At 36.4% G+C, this 17,759-nt stretch overlaps 1 protein-coding gene across 1 annotated transcript in view; it reads left to right on the top strand.

Annotated features, from left to right (window-relative positions):
• The first annotated feature begins 2,646 nt into the window (after positions 1–2,646).
• The window catches only part of LOC150110639 (transient receptor potential cation channel subfamily M member-like 2), a 658,320-nt gene continuing 643,207 nt past the window's right edge, over positions 2,647–17,759 (top strand). Inside the window, exons 1-3 of the mRNA XM_090403554.1 lie at positions 2,647–2,676; positions 3,027–3,221; positions 13,226–13,405. Coding sequence (XP_090259680.1) covers positions 2,647–2,676; positions 3,027–3,221; positions 13,226–13,405 — 405 coding nt within the window. The remainder of the gene's footprint in view (positions 2,677–3,026; positions 3,222–13,225; positions 13,406–17,759) is intronic.

Genomic DNA, 17,759 nt, shown 5'->3' with positions numbered 1-17,759 from the left:
TAAGTTATTATTCATCTAATGAGCAGCTTAATATTATGCTAAAAGCTATGAATCTGGTATGTGCAACACTAAACTCACTGCTACTTCTTTGTGTATGAGGAAACTTGTGTGAATGAGGAGGAAGTACTGGAACTGTTGCACAAACTGAATAAGAATTCTGCAATAGGAACTGATGGGATATTAGCACGGATGCTAAAGGAGAACAGCTGAACTGGTGACCAGGCTATATAATTTGAGTCTCAGAACAGGGAAGATTCCACAGGAGTGATAATAATGTATGTTATTCCCATTGCACAAGGGTGGTGCAAAGGCTGACATATCCAACTATCAATGAATCAGTATCTCAGAAGTGGTGAAGATTTTTGGAAAAGTTGGTTAAAGTTCTATTTAGAAATGGACTGACAGTGATTTTCTACTTTGCAATGAACAGCATGGGTTTACTAAGGGAACGTCATGCTTTAGCAACTTGTTCACATTCTATAATGTTGCCACTGAGCTAGGCAATGGAAATGGATACACCATGATGCTTTTGGACTTTGCTAAGGCTTTTGACCTAATACAGCATGGAAGACTGTTGCATAAATTGGAGAATATGGGATTGGATTTTAAACTATTAGAATAAGAAGATGGCTGACTGACAGATATCAAAATGTCATATATAGGGTGTGAATCTGCAAAATTCAAGGTAACCAGTGGTTTGTCTCAAGGATCAGTTCTTGGTCCATTGTTATTCAATCTGTACATTAATAACATTGAGAAGGATTTGACATGCAACATACAGCCATTTGCTTATGATGCAAAGTTAGGTAGGATAATGAGGAGTGCTGTTGATATGCAGTACTTGCAGAATAATTTGAATAGGTTGGTACTGTGGGCATGTGAAAATGGCTGTCATTTCAATGTTAATAAATGTAAAAGATCATGCACCTTGGTGTGATTAGATATCCCATGTCGTATTATATTGGTGGGATTGTGCTTGAAGAAACTGATGAGGCTAGGGATCTTGGAGTTTTAGGTAGTTGAAGAGTCATGTAGCAAAAATTGTGAATATAACTCAGAGAATGGCAATGCTGAAACGAACCTTGACATGTAAAGATAAGGATGCCATTTTGACTCTTTACAAGGCCTTGATAAGACCTCACTTGGACTAGCATGCAGGGCTGGTCTCCTGGTTTCTGTGGTGATTCTGATACAGTGGAGAGTGTGCAAATGCTTGTCAGAAATGATATCAGGATTGTGTAATACTGATTATGAAGACAGATTGAGAATTTGTAGGCTGTGGACCAATTTCTTGCATAAACTGAATAAGAATTCTCCAATATGAACTGATGGAATATCAGCATGGATGCTAAAGGAGTGTTCAGCTGAACTGGTGACTAGCAAACAGGAGAAAGAAATCACATTACCAGGTCTATAACAACATCCAACTAAGTATTTCATTCATTCTATTCACCTCTATCTCACACCATACTGCCTCCAAACCACTGGCACTATTTCTCTCTTGCATCTCTATTTTGTATGGACATCACTCTTTATCTATCATTAGCACTCCCACTCCCATTTTACCCTTTCAATCCTCACGAAACACATCATACCCTTCCATCTCTATTCTTGTCAGGATGATGTCCTCATTCAACCATGTCTCACTTATTCCAACAATTTTTGGGTGAACAGACCCAATTAATGCAATCATTTCATTTGCCTTGTTTCTTACACTTCTAGCATTTGTATTACAAACACAGCAGCTTATTCCTAGATCTATAGCTAGTTCTATTAACACCACTTATTTGATGTGACTTCATGTTTAACTCGAGCCATTTCTTTTTCTCCTTATTCATCTTAGAACCTTCTTCAATTTTAACTGTTTTCCCTTGATTCCAGGTCATCCCCTTCCCTTTTTGTATACAAATGCATTCACATGCTCTGGGAGTATCAACCTTAGTCATGCTGTGTTCCCCTGTCCACCCTGAGCCTCCCCATTTCCCTGTCTGTCTTGCACACCTGTTCTTTCATTCTCTATACTCATGCCACTCACTTCTTCATTCACAACCACCTCTTCAGTTTCTCCTGTCTCACTCTCCCGTTCTTCCACATCGCTTCCCGCTTGATTCTTCTCTACCTTCCAGCAGCAGTCTCTCCAGGCAATTCATGTCGAAACCACTCAAATGCAGTCCATCGCTCCTATGCAGTTCACTTCGCCTTTCAACTCATTCCACACATTAACAAACTGCACTCATTTCTCCTCACACATTTCTGCCAACATATCATTCATAATCCTTGATTATGAATATTCATATCACCACTGTCATACCTGGGCAACAAGCTTACTACCTTTCCTATCACATTATTCTTTTTTATCCATCTCAACAACCTCCTGATATCCAGTTTGACGTGTTCTTTGTATGCAGTCAAATCATTTATACTTATTACAAGTACCAATTCTTTTGCTTGCTTGCTTCTCATATCTAATACCTCAATTACTCTACTCATTCTACCTCCAGTAAAACGTACATTATGCATCCTCTCGTCCAGCACACCTTTAATAATTGAATCACCATACAACGTCACTCATGGATCTTTCATTACTTCTTTTATACAAACATTATTTGTTTTCATCATTTTTACTCTTCTATATATATCTTGAATATGTTATTTCGATGTAGTAATACTGCTACTGTAATTTTAAAGGGCACTTTGCATCCATGGCAACCTTGATGTATGTACATGGCTTGGCTGGGTGGTTAATGATTGTCTATATTAAACGAATATTTTAAGTTGCATTATAAATGCAACTTAAAATGTGTGCAACAAGTTGTTTTGTTAGCAGCTAAGTTATTATTTACAAGGTTTACACCTTGTTTTGTCACATTAATAGATATTCTTAAGTTAAATGATCTTGAGCACTTTGTTCTGTCACTAAACTATGCTTTGTAAAAAGTTCAGCTTATTTTGTATTATATATAAAGAAAATATAACTCAGCTCTTCTAAAAATGCATTCATTTTTTTATGTATATATCTTATGTAGTCTGTTGTTTCAACTGCTGCTAGTGTTACAGAGCATAGTAGATATTCTCAACCAACACCAGCCAGGAAGAAAAGCTTTATCAGATCACAAAGACAGAACAGTCATGCCCCATCAGTAACATTTGGAGAACCCGACAAAAATGCTTCAGTTCAGGGCGAATTATACTTTTATAAAAATTTTGCATATGAGAAAGATGTAAGTAACTATATGATTTTTTATTATATTTATTAATACATATAAGACAAAAAAGGAAATGTTTGTTTTGTTTTTACTTTTTTTTGCATGTTATTAGAGAATGAAACTTCTCAACTTATGAAGTCGATTTTCTTGAAATATATAAATAATAAGCATCTACATTAACAGTGATATGAAATTTTAAAATGAATGAATATTCAGGTCTGTAATATATTGGTTGTTGGAATAAAGATCTATCAGGTATTTGGCAAAGTAGTTCTTGCATTGCATGAATAATTTTTTAAAAACTTTTTCTGTAGATGTTCAGTAGTTGTGTCCTTTGTTTGAAAACTTTTTTATAATGAACTTTCAAGTAAAGGTGAGTTAGCTTGAAATCAAATACTATGACATGATTTCAAGTTATAGTATTTGCTCTTAGAAACTCAGGAAGAATCCCTCAAAGCAGACAGACTAGATGGAGGACATATGATAGACATGACATAATATACTGATCTCATAGATTACTTCCTTCAGATGAGGTCAGTATATTATGTCTGTGTGACAATATACTGGATCTCTATAATGGGTAACATTATATATGTCCAGTATATGATTTGTTATCCATCCTTTATATATATATGATATATATATACACACACACACATACAGAATCCGTCTTTCAAAAGATGTCGTTACTCACATGAATACTAGCATCAACACATGAACGGTAGGACAGGCAAACAAAATGGCCAAGACTATTGTCGTTCGAGGAATCAAAGACCATTTTAAAGTGGTAGTTCAAATTTGAGAATGTTGTCGAAGTTTAAACACACGGTACAATGGGTCTCAAACTTATCATGAATACGTGCAGTTGTCAGGCATGTTGGAGGTTGTATTGCAAACTCATGCCTCCATTGTCATTGAACTTCAACAAAATTCTCAAATTTGAAATACCACTTTAAAATGGTCTTGCATTCCTCGAATGGCAATCATGCCTCAGCCATTTTCTTTGACTGTCCTACTGGTCACTTGTTGATGCTAGTATTCATGTGAGTAACAACATCTTTTGAGAGAATATCTACATGTTGCTACCGTAATTCGATCCAACTTCGAAAAAAGTCCATAGATGACATCTGTTGAAGTATGTACACATTTGTTTTGACGGACTCTGTATATATAGAATGAAACCTGATTTCACAAAGTAGCCAAAAGGTTTCATCAAACCAGCTTATTACCTGCATTCTCTCATAATTCTCTCACAATCCACTCTAAATACACAATAGACTTCTCACTCTCTAAGACAACTTCCTATGCTATCCTTATCCTCCTGTCCTATTAGAAAATCTAGCCCAGTGTTCATCTAGGGAAGATTTTAGGTCTTTGCCAAAATATGCATATTACACACTCAATTTATCTTAATCCAGTGTTCCAGAGGCCTGATATCATATTTTTGTATGGGCACCTCCATGGAGTCCAAACACTCATCGTGGGGAGACCAAACTATCTACACAATATCTATTGTACTTCTCCTTGAACCAACAAACAGACAAAACTGGCTGGCAACCCATTCCATTCATTCATCACTCTCTACATGAAAAATCTAGTCCTCACACCCTTACCAACTGCATTCTTACAATTTCCAGGGATACCATCTTGTTCTGCCACCTCTAGCCAAGTGCTGAAACATTTCCACTACATCAGTCCAATAAAATCTTTTAAGTAACTTAAATGTTTCTATCATATCCCTCCCCTCCTTTTTGCCTATCAACCAACTTTTACAACCCACAAACCCTCAATCTATCCTCATAAGGAGCATTCCACAGGCCACTAGGCCTCTGAATAATCTTCACTATTTCCTAATCCCCAAGAAACCGAGATGACCAAACTTGCATGTAGTAATCCAGATGTGTTCATCAGTAATCAAGTAATTCCATGAGCTTCCCTGGCAACCTTATAAATATGCCTTCTAAACTTCAACTTTTTATCTGTTATGATCCCCAAATCCCTAGCCTCATCAATTTCCTGAAGTGCAGTTCTATAAAAGTGGTACACAGCTTGAAATCTATTTGTTCCAAAATGTGTGACTTTACATTTAACTGATACCCATTATCTTTTGCCCATACTGATATTCAATTTATATCATCCAGCAAACTCACCACATTGCCTCGCTTTCTCCTGAATTCTGTTCCTCCATATACTACTAGGTATCAGTCCATCAGCCACCCTTGTATTCATGTCATCACTTTTATATTCATCTAAATTTATTCTAATTTGTGTAACAACATTCCACTTGGAATTCTGTCAAAACGTCTGCAAAACCCAGCAGCATCATGTAGCCATTCCCTTTAACTGAGCACTCACTCTATTATATTCTGACCCTTCACAGAGCTATGCTTACCCTTATGAAGTATCATATTGTTATCCAACGATTCTTGAATTCCTTTGAACTTTTGCCAGTACACCACCACTCCTAAAATACTGATGGGTCTATAAATACTGTAGTCTTAGAGCCTCCTTCATGCCAAGGAATTATTTTACTCTTTTTCATCCAATGGGACTTTCCCTGAGCTGAGACTTAAATTATTATTGTTATTATTATTATCATCATCCTAAGATCCTATGGAGATGCAGACTCATCTAGGAGGTCCCTGTTCTCTCTCTCTCTCTCTCTCTCACACACACACACAGCTCATCATACTGTTCCTTAAGCACATTCAAATTCTCAGCAGACACCATGCTCTCAGGTAATGCATTCCAATCATTCATTACTCTCCATGCAAAAAACCTGCTTCTCACTCCCATGTTCACACCCTCCTTATACAGCTTCCAGGGATGACCTCTATTGACCTCTCTCTCTCTCACCCATTCTCTCCTGCCATTTTATGAAAAATCTCTTCACTGTTAATCCTATAACATTTCCTTAATAACTTGTTCACCTCTATCATGTCATCCTTCTTCCTCCTATCGTTTAGCCTCTGCAAATTGCATCAGCTCAACCTATCTTCATATTATTTAGCATAACATAGATCAGAAACTGTTATTGTCAATTTCCTCTGGACTCTGTCCAATACTTCTTAAAAAACCAGGTGACCAAATTTGTGGACAGTAGTCCATATGTATATAATGGAATATATACACAATGGAATTAGAATCTCCTTATTTCTACAAGTCACTGCCCTCTGCATCATTCCCAGAATTCATTGCATTGTCATCACAATTTTGGCAATATATTCATTATATTCATTAAAGTTCAGATCTTATCCACCATCATTCCAAGATCTCTTATTTCCTCCACCTCCAACAATATATCCCCACTAAGAGTAAATTCTACATCCCATCTTTGTTTTCCAAATTTTATAACCCTACATTTAGCAACAGTGAACTGGCATCCCTGCTCCTGTGCCCATTCACTTAGTCTATTCAAATCTTCTTGTAAGGCTGCGACATCTGCTCTACTCCTCATAGTTCATCCCAACCTTGCATCATCTGCAAACAACATACTGTATATCCCCATTCACATCTTTCCCAATATCATGAACACCTGACACACAGATTGGACTATAATTTGATGCTTGAATTCCATTTCTTCCTTTATTAAGCAGTACATCTTGCATTCCTTCCACTCCTTTGGTATGTGACCAATTGTAAGATGTATATTAAACAAATGTCAAGGCAGATATCAACTCCCTGGTACATTCCTTCAAAATACTTTGTGATATATCATCAGGTCCTACAGCCTTATTAACATAAAGTTTGCTTAATTCCCCATATACCTCTTATTCACTCACAGTCAGTCTCACCTATTTATAGATGAAAGACCTTTATAAACTGTTCATTAAATATCTCAAGTATATCCTCCACAGCAGTTGTCCTTATACCATTTTCTATAATCATTGCCCTCTGAAGATATTAAGCAAGTAATACATTTCTCTGTATTACTTGCTTAATCTCGTCATTCATAAATTTTATATCTACCTGATTTAACCTTCTGACCTTTGGAATATACATTTAGACATTGCTTCTACTAGATAGTTCTTGAATATCACCCAAGGAGCATTGATCTTCTTTCTACCCAACCCCTCATTCCATGCTACCACTGCAAACTGTCTCCTAAGTCTCTCATAATCACCAGTCTTGTAGTTCAACATACGTCCTTTACAAGGTCCTAACATGGTTGGCAACCATCTACATAATCACTTCATGGTCACCCTCACCAACTGCAGGGAGAATTAGAATTGACACCTCATTTATAAAAAAAAAAAAAAACATCTTCTAATGAGATGATCAAATCCAAGAACCCTCAATCCTCATGCACCCTCTTATACTGCCTTAGGTTCTGTTGCCCTAAAAAACTCAAGGAAACTCATTTTCTTTACTTCCAGTTGCTATCTTGTCATCTCACTCTATATTGTCATAATTAAAATCACCCATAATGATCACCCTTTTCCCAGGGTGATCTTTACTTGACTAATTTGATTATACATTTCCTAGTCACTATCTCCACATTGCCAGGTCTATAGCAACATCCAATTCAATATTTCATTCTGTGCACCTCTATCTCACACGTACTGCATCAAAACCAATGCCACTATTTTCCTCTTGCACCACCTCTACCTTGTATGGGCATAACTCTTTTTCTATCATCAATAGCATTCCACTTTTTTTTACCCTTTCTACACCCTCTGTCCAAAAAGAAACCGAACTTTTCGAAAATAGAAGAAACTAGTGGCGCCACCTGTTGCATCTTTTTGTTGGCTAAAGCAGCAACCTCCATTAGTGTTGTTTCAGCTGTTTATGACATTTGTTTCATTAGAAGCTGAGTTATAGTGCCAAGAGTGACGGTGTGTTTTGATGAACGGTCGGAAAATGAGTTTCAAACAGCTGCGATTGACTTTTATTTTAAACTTGGTAAAAGTTTTACCGAACTGCATCAAATGTTTCAAAAAGCATATGGTGATGAATGCTTATTCCATACTCAAGTTTACAAGTGGTTTAAGCGATTTCACAGTGGTCGTGAGACGCTTGAGGACAACGAAAAGCCAGGCCTTCCAAAAACTGGACTGAGCGAAGTTAACATCCAAAAAGTGCATGATTTCATCAAAGAAAACCAGAAATCGTTCATGAGATTGATTGAAGATGAATTGGGGATTCCAAAATCAACTGTGCATGACATTTTGACTGAGAGTTTGGGTCTTTGTAAATTGAATTTGTGATTTGTTCCCCACAAGTTGACTGATGACCAAAAAATGTATCGAATTGAACACTGCAAGGACCTCGTTAAAACCTTGTAAGGACTCAAATTTCCTTGAAATGATCATTACTGGTGACAAAATGTGTTTTGAGTATGAGTGCCAGAGTGCTGAGTGGAGACCACCAGAAGAGAGGCATCTGAAAAAAAGTCGCTTGGAGAAGTCAAAAGTAAAGACAATGCTGATTTGTTTCTATGATTCCAAGGGCATTATCCACAAAGAATTTGTTCTGCCTGGCCAAACGGTCAATGGTGAGTTTTATCTTGAAGTTTTGAAGTGATTGATAACGAGAATTCATTGCGTATGGCATGAATATCGTGATGATCGGCCGCTCGTCAAAACACACTGTCACTCTTGGCACTATGACTCGGCTTCTGATGAAACAAATGTCATAAACAGTTGACACAACACTAACGAAGGTTGCCGCTTTAGACAACAAAAAGATACAACAGATGGCGCCACTAGTTCTATTTTTGAAAAGTTCGGTTTCTTTTTGGAGGGTGTATATTCAGGAAATACATCATACCCTTTCATCTATATTCTTGTCAGGGCATTATCCTCATCCAACCGTGTCTCACTTATTCCAACAATTTTTTGGTGAAATAATTCAATCAATGCAACTTTTTCTTTTCTCTTGTTTCTGATAGTTCTAGCATTTGTATACAAACATAACAGCTCATTCCTAGATCTATAACAAGTTTCACTAATACCACTTATTAGTTTTGACTTCATACTTTCCTTGAGCCATTTCTTTTTCTCCTTGCTTATTCCAGAACCTTCTTCAAATCTAACTGTTTTTTCCAGGTCATCCCTTTTCCTTTTTGTATACAAATGCATTCACATCTTCTGGGAGTATCAACCTTAATCATGCTGTGTTCTGCTTTCCATCTTGAGTCTCTCCATTTCTCTGTTTGTCTTGCACATTTGTTCTCTCATTTTCTGCACTCATGCTACCCACTTGAATCATTCATTCCTTACTCACCTGATCCTTCACATCACTTCTTACTTGCTCAGATTCTTTCTCTGCACTCCTTGCTTTCCTTTCCTGCAACAGTCTCTCCAAATGACCCACACCAAAACCATTTAAATGCAGTTAATCACTTTTATACAGTTCTGTTTTTCTTTCAAACTCCTTCCACACATTAACAAACTACACTCCATTCTCTTCACACATTTCTGCTACTGTATCATTCATAATTCTTGCTGTCTGGCTCATCACTGTCATACTTGAGCAACACATGGACTACCTTTCTTATCACACTATTATTTTTTTCAACAACCTCCTGATATCCAATCTTACATTCTCTTTGTTCCCCATCAAGTCATTTCTCCCTACTATCACTACCTCTCTGTTCACTCCTCGTATCCAACTCCTCAAACATTCTGTTTATTTTACCTCCCAGAAAACAAACCTTGTACATTTTCTCATTTACCACACCTCTAATAATTGAATCTGATACAATGCTACTTGCAGGTCTTTCATTACCTTTTTTGTACTGATACGATTTGTTTTTGTCTTCTTAACTCTTCCATACATATCTCCAGTTCTCTTCATTTCACTCCATGTCTATCTCATCTTCACCAACTCAGCTTTCAAATCTTGCATCCTTTTTTGCTATCATTCATTCTTGCTATTTTATCTCAGTCACACACAACTGTTAACCCTGCTCTCCACTTTACTGTTAATTGCACTCTGTTTTTCAAAGTCATTATCACCCGCTTTATGGCTAATCAAACTTTTTTCCTCACTGTCACTTCCACACACACTCTCTAAACATTCACACAATGTTCAAATGCTGCATCAGTTATGGTGCAATGTTCCCTACTGATATTTAAACTTATTGAAATAAGTTAAATAAACTAATTTAAGCAAGTCTCGTGATCCACATACCCTACTTGTTCTTTTCTCTTATTCAGTATCTCTATGTAAATATCTGCGACATCTTCTCATGCATGCATACTGCATTCATGGCACCATGTCATTTTTGAGAAATCCATGCCATTTACTTTGTCTTCCATGCGGACTACACAAAGCGTTGCCTTTGAAACACTGCCAAGTTGTATCAGTGTTTTAACAAAAACAATGAATTTTTGATATTATCTAAGAAATTTATCCAAACACTGCATTCTACACTCATATATCTTACAGTAATACTTAATCTACAATTTAGACAATATTGGCATGCAAATATAAAATTATCTTAACTTGCTACAGCCCACACGATGACCATTGTTTAGCTCATGCCAGCTAGTGTCAATCTCCAATTAAATAACCTACTCAGAGGTATTGCGCACTTTCTCATAAATGTGAGCTGATATCCCATCTAATTCCACAGCCATATTTACATTGAGAATTTGCAATATATGAGGTACCTCCACTTCATTACCTCTGTTCTCACATCAGTTCCTATCACTGCAGTAACCTTACTTGGATGATATAACCTTGGAAAAGTAATCACTCAGTAACTGAACTGCTTTGTTTGCATCTGTCACATCCTCAGCACTTATTAATGTTATCCTTCCATGATCATTGTTCCTCTTACTTGCTACATCAGAAAAGAACTCTTTGGGATTTCCTTTGGCATCTAATTTTTTCTATTGTTTGTGAGCTTGTTGGTCACTTTTCTCCTTTTATTCCCTGGATTAGATGGACATTGAAAGTTTTTTCACTTGGTTATACTATAAATTAAAGATGCCAAGAAATTATATTCTTGGTTTTCCTAAGTCCCTTCCATAATGCATAGCATTATACTTGTCCATAAGGATATCTGCCTTGCATTATGGGATACTAAGGCAATTGATGTGAAGTCATTAGCCTCTGTATGCAAGTAACCCATTTGTGAAGTTTCTTCACATGCATACTTTCTTTGCTTACACTTGGATAAAGGGTGAAATCAAGAATATAATTTCTTGGCATCTTAATTTATTTTATATCCTGCACGTGATTTTTGTAGTTCCATTCCATAATGATATTAATCCATCTAACTCCTACCTGAATAATGTTCCCAGCTTTGAGTATACAGTCTGATATTACTTCTTCCAGATATCCCTTGACTGTTTCTCATGCACTGCTAACCTCCTTCCCTTGTAGGATTTTATATCATGGTGCTGCCTCAAGCTTCCTCCTAAGCTTGTCATAATTAGCTGCCTTCTAGTTCCACATATACTCTTTCTTCACTGAAAATTCTGTATGGTTTGCAACCTCCCAAGTCACATGATCACTCTTCCCAATAAGTGGCAATGTGCCACTTATTGGGAAGAGTGATCATGTGAACCTTAGTTATGGATAGCGCTTGTGATCCTAGAATCAGATCCAGCATTCTCATACTACTGAGTCCTCACCATCACACGCTGTTTCAAGTAATTATCTCTCAGAAGGTGTATAAATTCCATTTCCTTCCTGCCATGCGATCTTTCCTCCTCCTCACCTATGTCTCCTAGAGCTGGCCACCTTATCCTCGAATTATAGTTATGAAATCCAAGGATACTTGGAAGGTCATGGGCACTTAAGTACCTGTTAGAACCACTGATGATGATGATAAATCTGTCTCTTTAATTGATGTCCCCCATAATATACTTGATCTGACCCCCCCCCCCCCCCCGTAATTACTTGATCTGCACTCATTATACTAATTTTTTGATGTGCATGTCATTGACATCATTCTTGGAATCTACTGGCCTATAGGCCACTAGGTTCCAGGGATGATGTCAAAATATACACTTTGTTGAAAACAAAATGTATATTTTGTCCTATTAGCCTCAATCTCACACCAGACTTCTTCAAAAAAACTGCCATCTGCCTGCCTGTTTCCTACTATTTTTGGGTGCAATTCATCTGTATCATCAGATACTAAACTCTTCACATTCTATCTCTATAACTTTTGGTGAAATTGCACTAACCAATATCAAAAACTCCTCTCTCTTGTTTCTGGTATGTCTAGCATCAGTATTTAGAAACTATAGCATAATCTCAGGCTCCCAACCACCTTTACAGCCTGCATGACATGATGGTAGAGAGAACAAGGAGTCACCAGTGGAAGTTGTATAAGGGTGTGGTTAGCAATGGTTAGGACTAGATTTTTTGCTTGAAAGGTGGTGACTGGGTGGAATGGGATGCCAGAGGTGATTGCAAGTACTTTATCAGTGAATGAGTTTAAGGACAATTATGATAGTTATTATATGAATAGTTATGTCATTATAGTTATTATGATAGTTATTATATGAATAGTATCATCATCATCATCAGTGGTTCTAATAGGTACTTAAGTGCCCACGACCTTCCAAGTATCCTTGGATTTCATAACTATAATTCAAGGATAAGGTGGTCAGCTCTAGGAAACATAGGTTAGGAGGAAGAAAGATCGCATGGCAGGAAGGAAATGGAATTTATGCACCTTCTGGGAGATAATTATTTGAAACAACATGTGATGGTGAGGACTCAGTAGTAGGAGAGTGCTGGATCTGATTTTAGGATCACAAGCACTATCGATAACTAAGGTGGCCACATTGCCTCTTATTGGGAAGAGTGATCATATGACCCTGGTCGTGTGTGATTGATGAGTCTTCTTACTCAATGAAGATATCTGTATAATAATGTTATTGATTATTAACTTCATTTTCATACTTGTTTTATTTTATATAGCAATTTATCAATAGATTTTATAATGTAAAGTTTTCATGATTATGTTCCATTTATGGTGTAGCCATCAAAACAAAAAAAAAAAAAAAGGAAATTGTTGTTAATTTATTGTTTATATTTATCTTTTTCTTTCAAAGGGTCATCCATTTTTACGAGTGCCTCATGATTGCAATGTAGAAGAGGTAGAATGTGCTCTGACGAGAGAGTGGCATATAAAAGATCCACGAATAGTATTGGTATTTATTTCAAATGTTGCTCCGCTTACTGGATGGGTGAACACTAGACAACTAGATAATTTTCGGAATGGATTAATTAAGGTACTATTTTTTTTATTAATTTGCATAATTTCTTATGCAAATTAATAAAAAAATTTTTATGGACTGCATCCCTCATAAAAACATTGTGTATTTTATTTCTTAAGATTGGTAAGAAACACCAGTTTGTTTACTGATTGATGCAGTGATGACAATTCTGCACATACAGTCATTTAAAAAAAGTGTTTTTTTTTTAAAAAAAACCATAGTAATGAGCATTATCTTGCAATGGACAAATGATGAACTGAAGTAGACAAAAAACATGTGAGTAGCAGGACAGAGAAGATAAATGTGAAGTGTGAGAGGAGAGAAAGCGTATGAAAAAAAAAGCATTGTCTCCCTTCACTTCTGTCTGGAAAACATAGTGAACATTTACAATTTGAGCATAAATCTGCATAAATGTATATGTGGTAGTAATTTATATTACTCTAAAAATGTCATGTACTATTTAGACAGACACCATTCTAACTGTTAATGTTGCTTGATACAACAGGATTTTTAGATAATGTGTTAATTGCTGTGTTTTAAGACACCAAAGGCAAATTTCAAAAATTTAAAACTTTCCCAATTATTAGTATTTTATCTCCATCATAGTTTACACTTAAACACAGCTTCATGATATACACTGTGTAGGCATTTTAAGGCACCTTTAAATGTGATGGTTTGCAATGCTTAGCTCTTCTGCTGTATCTTTAATTATCTGTGATCTTTGGTTTTGGCACAAGATGGTGGACATTGACTAAAGATAGAAAGAACTGGAAAGTTGAGGGGGGGGGGAGGAAGGCTTATATCCATGGATAATATTTTGTATTTGCATTCTCTTAACTGGTTATTACCATTTAAAGTGCCTTAATCGAGTACATTTCATTGTAATTGCTCATTTTGGTTGATTGCTCTGAAATTGTACTTGCAATGTCTCATAAGTATATGAACAGCTTAAGACTTTTGAGAATATCTAGTGTTTATTATTTATTATTTTTTTATATTAAGATTAATATTGAGTTTAATGATAAACAGTGTACAGTATTTACTCAAATATTTTCCCCCAAAAATTAAAGTTAAAAAATCATGCTGCTAGATATATGTGGGGATTTTTGGAAACTAAAGTTTATGAGGAAAAAAATTAAAAAATTAAATAGATGTTTATAATTTAATTATCAGTATTCATTATAATTTATAATTGCTCACATTATATATAAAATGAATGCATTTAAATTTTAATTAGCAACGTTATTTATGCTTCCAGCCACTCACCTTCATCAAGTAATATATTTCAATCTTTAGCGACAATGCTGTAATTAAATTCAAACAAACAGTTTCATTATTGCTTGTCCTTTTATCATATAGGAATCATAAGATCACCATGATTTAAAAAAACTGAAAATGGGTATGACTTGTAAAGAATCTACTATTCACTGTCACTACTACCAGTCTCGCATATGATTGGTGCAGTATTAACAAAAGAATGCATGACTCAACAACAAAGGCAAGCTAACAATTGTTGAACTGAAATGCTGATTCTCTTCAACCAAATTCCAAAATATCTGAAACTTCCATAATAACATTCACTATTTCTTAAAGTTTTAAACTTTTTTCATGTGCAAAGTATATGCAAAACTTTATAATTTCTTTTTTTGTAAAGTAAAATTAGGGGTGTGAGATATATGTGAGGGCAAGTTATATTATTATTGTTATTATTACTATTATTACAACCTCCATGGGGTCTACAGACTCATCGTGGTAGGTTCATTCAACTGACAACATATTTATCATGTAGAATCTTAAAGTCCTTAACACTCCTTGCATTAACAACACATTCTGGTAATGCATTCCATTCACTGACAATTCTCCGTGTAAAAAATTACTCCTTGCATCCTTCTTCACCATCACTTCCAGGAATGACCTCCGGTTCTTCCCCTCTCACCTTCTACTCTTTTTATAATCCTCTCTGGATTAATCTGATAAAATCCTGTCATTAAGTTAAACATCTCTATCATATCACCTCTCTTCCTCCTATCCACCAAACTCTGCAATCCACATCTCTTCAACCCCTCTCCATAATCAGCATTTCAAACTCCTGATATTGTCTTAGTCACTCGCCTCTGGATCCTCTCCAATGTCTTCACATCGCATTGAAAACCAGGTGACCAGATTTGAGCATAATAGTCCAAGTGTGGTCTGACTAGTGCCTTATACAGTGGCACAACTGCTTCCTTTTTCTTGCATGTTAGAGTACTTCTTATCATAGTAGCACTACGATGTGCAACCTTTGCAATCCTAGCAATATGCCCTCTAAACTTCAGTCTACTGTCAATCATCACTCCCAAATCTCTAATCTCATCCACTTCCTGTGGTACAGCACCATCAATATAGTACATAGCCTTATATTTCTGCACTCCAAAATGCAACACCTTGCACTTATTGATATTAAAACTACAACCCCACTCTTTTGTCCAAGTAAAAAGTCTATTTAAGTCTTCCTGAAGGGATTTAGCATCAGCAGTGCTACTTATAATTCTTCCCAACTTTGCATCATCAGCAAATAACTGCAAATGCCCAGTCAGTTCACATGATATATCATTTACAAATAAGTTAAACAGCTGGGACCCAAGAACAGAACTCTAGTGCACACCACTCCTCACTCTTCTTTTTTGAGACACTGCTCCATCATACACAATTTGCTGGTATTGTTCAGCGAGCCAAACTCTGATCCATCTAACCAATATACTGTTTATTCCCATCCTCTGCAGCTTGTACACCAACTTATGTGGTAATCTATCAGATGCTTTTGCAAAGTCTAAGAATATCACTGTATGTGGTTCTCCCTTATCTAACTCGCTCGTCACCTTATCATAAAATGCAAGTAAATTACTGAAACAGGACCTACCCTTTACAAATCCATGCTGACCTTCATAAAGAATGCCATGCCATCAACCCAATTTTGTATTCTATTCCTTATCAATCTCTCCAACTACAGTTATACAGACTGTAGACAGTGAAGACATGTCTTAGAACCATGCTTATGGAGTGGTACTATTTTGCCCTCTTTTGATTCCTTAGGAACTCTCCCCACTGCAAGACTTTCACTAAATAACCAGGTCAAGGGCATAACCAACTGCAGTGCACATTCCTTAACGTGGTGATATGTCATCCATTCCTACAACCTTATTCACATCTATCCCAACCAACATCTGATACACCTCTGTTTCTTTCACTTCCAATTCTCGTAATACTTGCCTGTCTTCTATATTGTACCGGATAACTTATACCAGTATTATATATGCTGATAAAGTGCCTGTTTATAATTCCACTATATCCTTTGCGACTGTTAGTCTGCTGCCACGACTATCCACCAATATTAGTCTGCCATAATTATTCTTCTTCTTGCTTGCCATGTAGCAGAAAAATTCCCTCAAGTTAACCTTGGCCTGCCCAGCCAATCTCCTCTCATACTGCACCTTTTCTTTCTTTCTTTGCCATACTCGTCACCTTTCTAGCCTGCACCTTATACTCTTCATGGATCTGATCACCACCAGCTGTCTTATACCCCCTCCATAACATTTTCTTTTCCAGCACAGCTTGCTTGATTTCACTGTTCATCCATTTTACTCCCACTGTATTTACTCGCTTAACCCTTGGTATGCAGTAATACATTGCTTTTGTCAAATACTGCCTTATGAGTTTCCATGCATTTTCAACATCTTTTTCTGCTCAGCTCATCTACCTGATGTACTGATGCTGACTGAGTACAGAGCTTCCTATAATCACCTGCTTTATACTTCCACATATATCAATTTTTGGCAGTGACCTTTTCTTGTTTCATCACTTCCCAAACAAGTACCTCATGATCACTCTCGCCAACTGGCGGCAGTGTCAACACCTCATTAACAACCACATCTTGTCAAGTTATCACCAAATCAAAACATTAAAGCCTCTAGTTGCTTCTATCACATGCTGTTTAAGATACTTATCTCTAGAAATTTTACAAACTCGCTCTCCTTGTTCCCATACACTATTTCCTCCTTCCAGTCTATATTCCTGTAATTAAAGTCTCTCATCAGGAATATCTTCTTTTTACATGCCCAGCTAATTTGCCTAAACATTTCATAATCAGTATTCTCTGCATTCCCTGGCCTATAACAGCATCCTATCAGATATACTTAACCTGTTTATTTCAACTTTGCGCCACACAGATTCAAAATCTGTGCATGCACTATAAACTTCCACACTTTGCAGACACAATTCCTCTCCAATCATTAACAGCATTCCCCTCCTCTTTTCACATCTCTATCCTTCTGGAAAATTATATATCCTTCTAATTCTATTTCTGACATCACATCCTCCTTAGACAACCAAG

Source organism: Typopeltis vanoorti, chromosome 1 (assembly GCF_054136105.1).
Source record: "Typopeltis vanoorti isolate ZY-2024b chromosome 1, IOZ_Tvanoo_1.0, whole genome shotgun sequence".
Lineage (NCBI taxonomy): Eukaryota > Metazoa > Arthropoda > Arachnida > Uropygi > Thelyphonidae > Typopeltis > Typopeltis vanoorti.
Note: the sequence above shows the minus strand (reverse complement) of the source record. Positions and strands in the feature narration are given on the sequence as shown.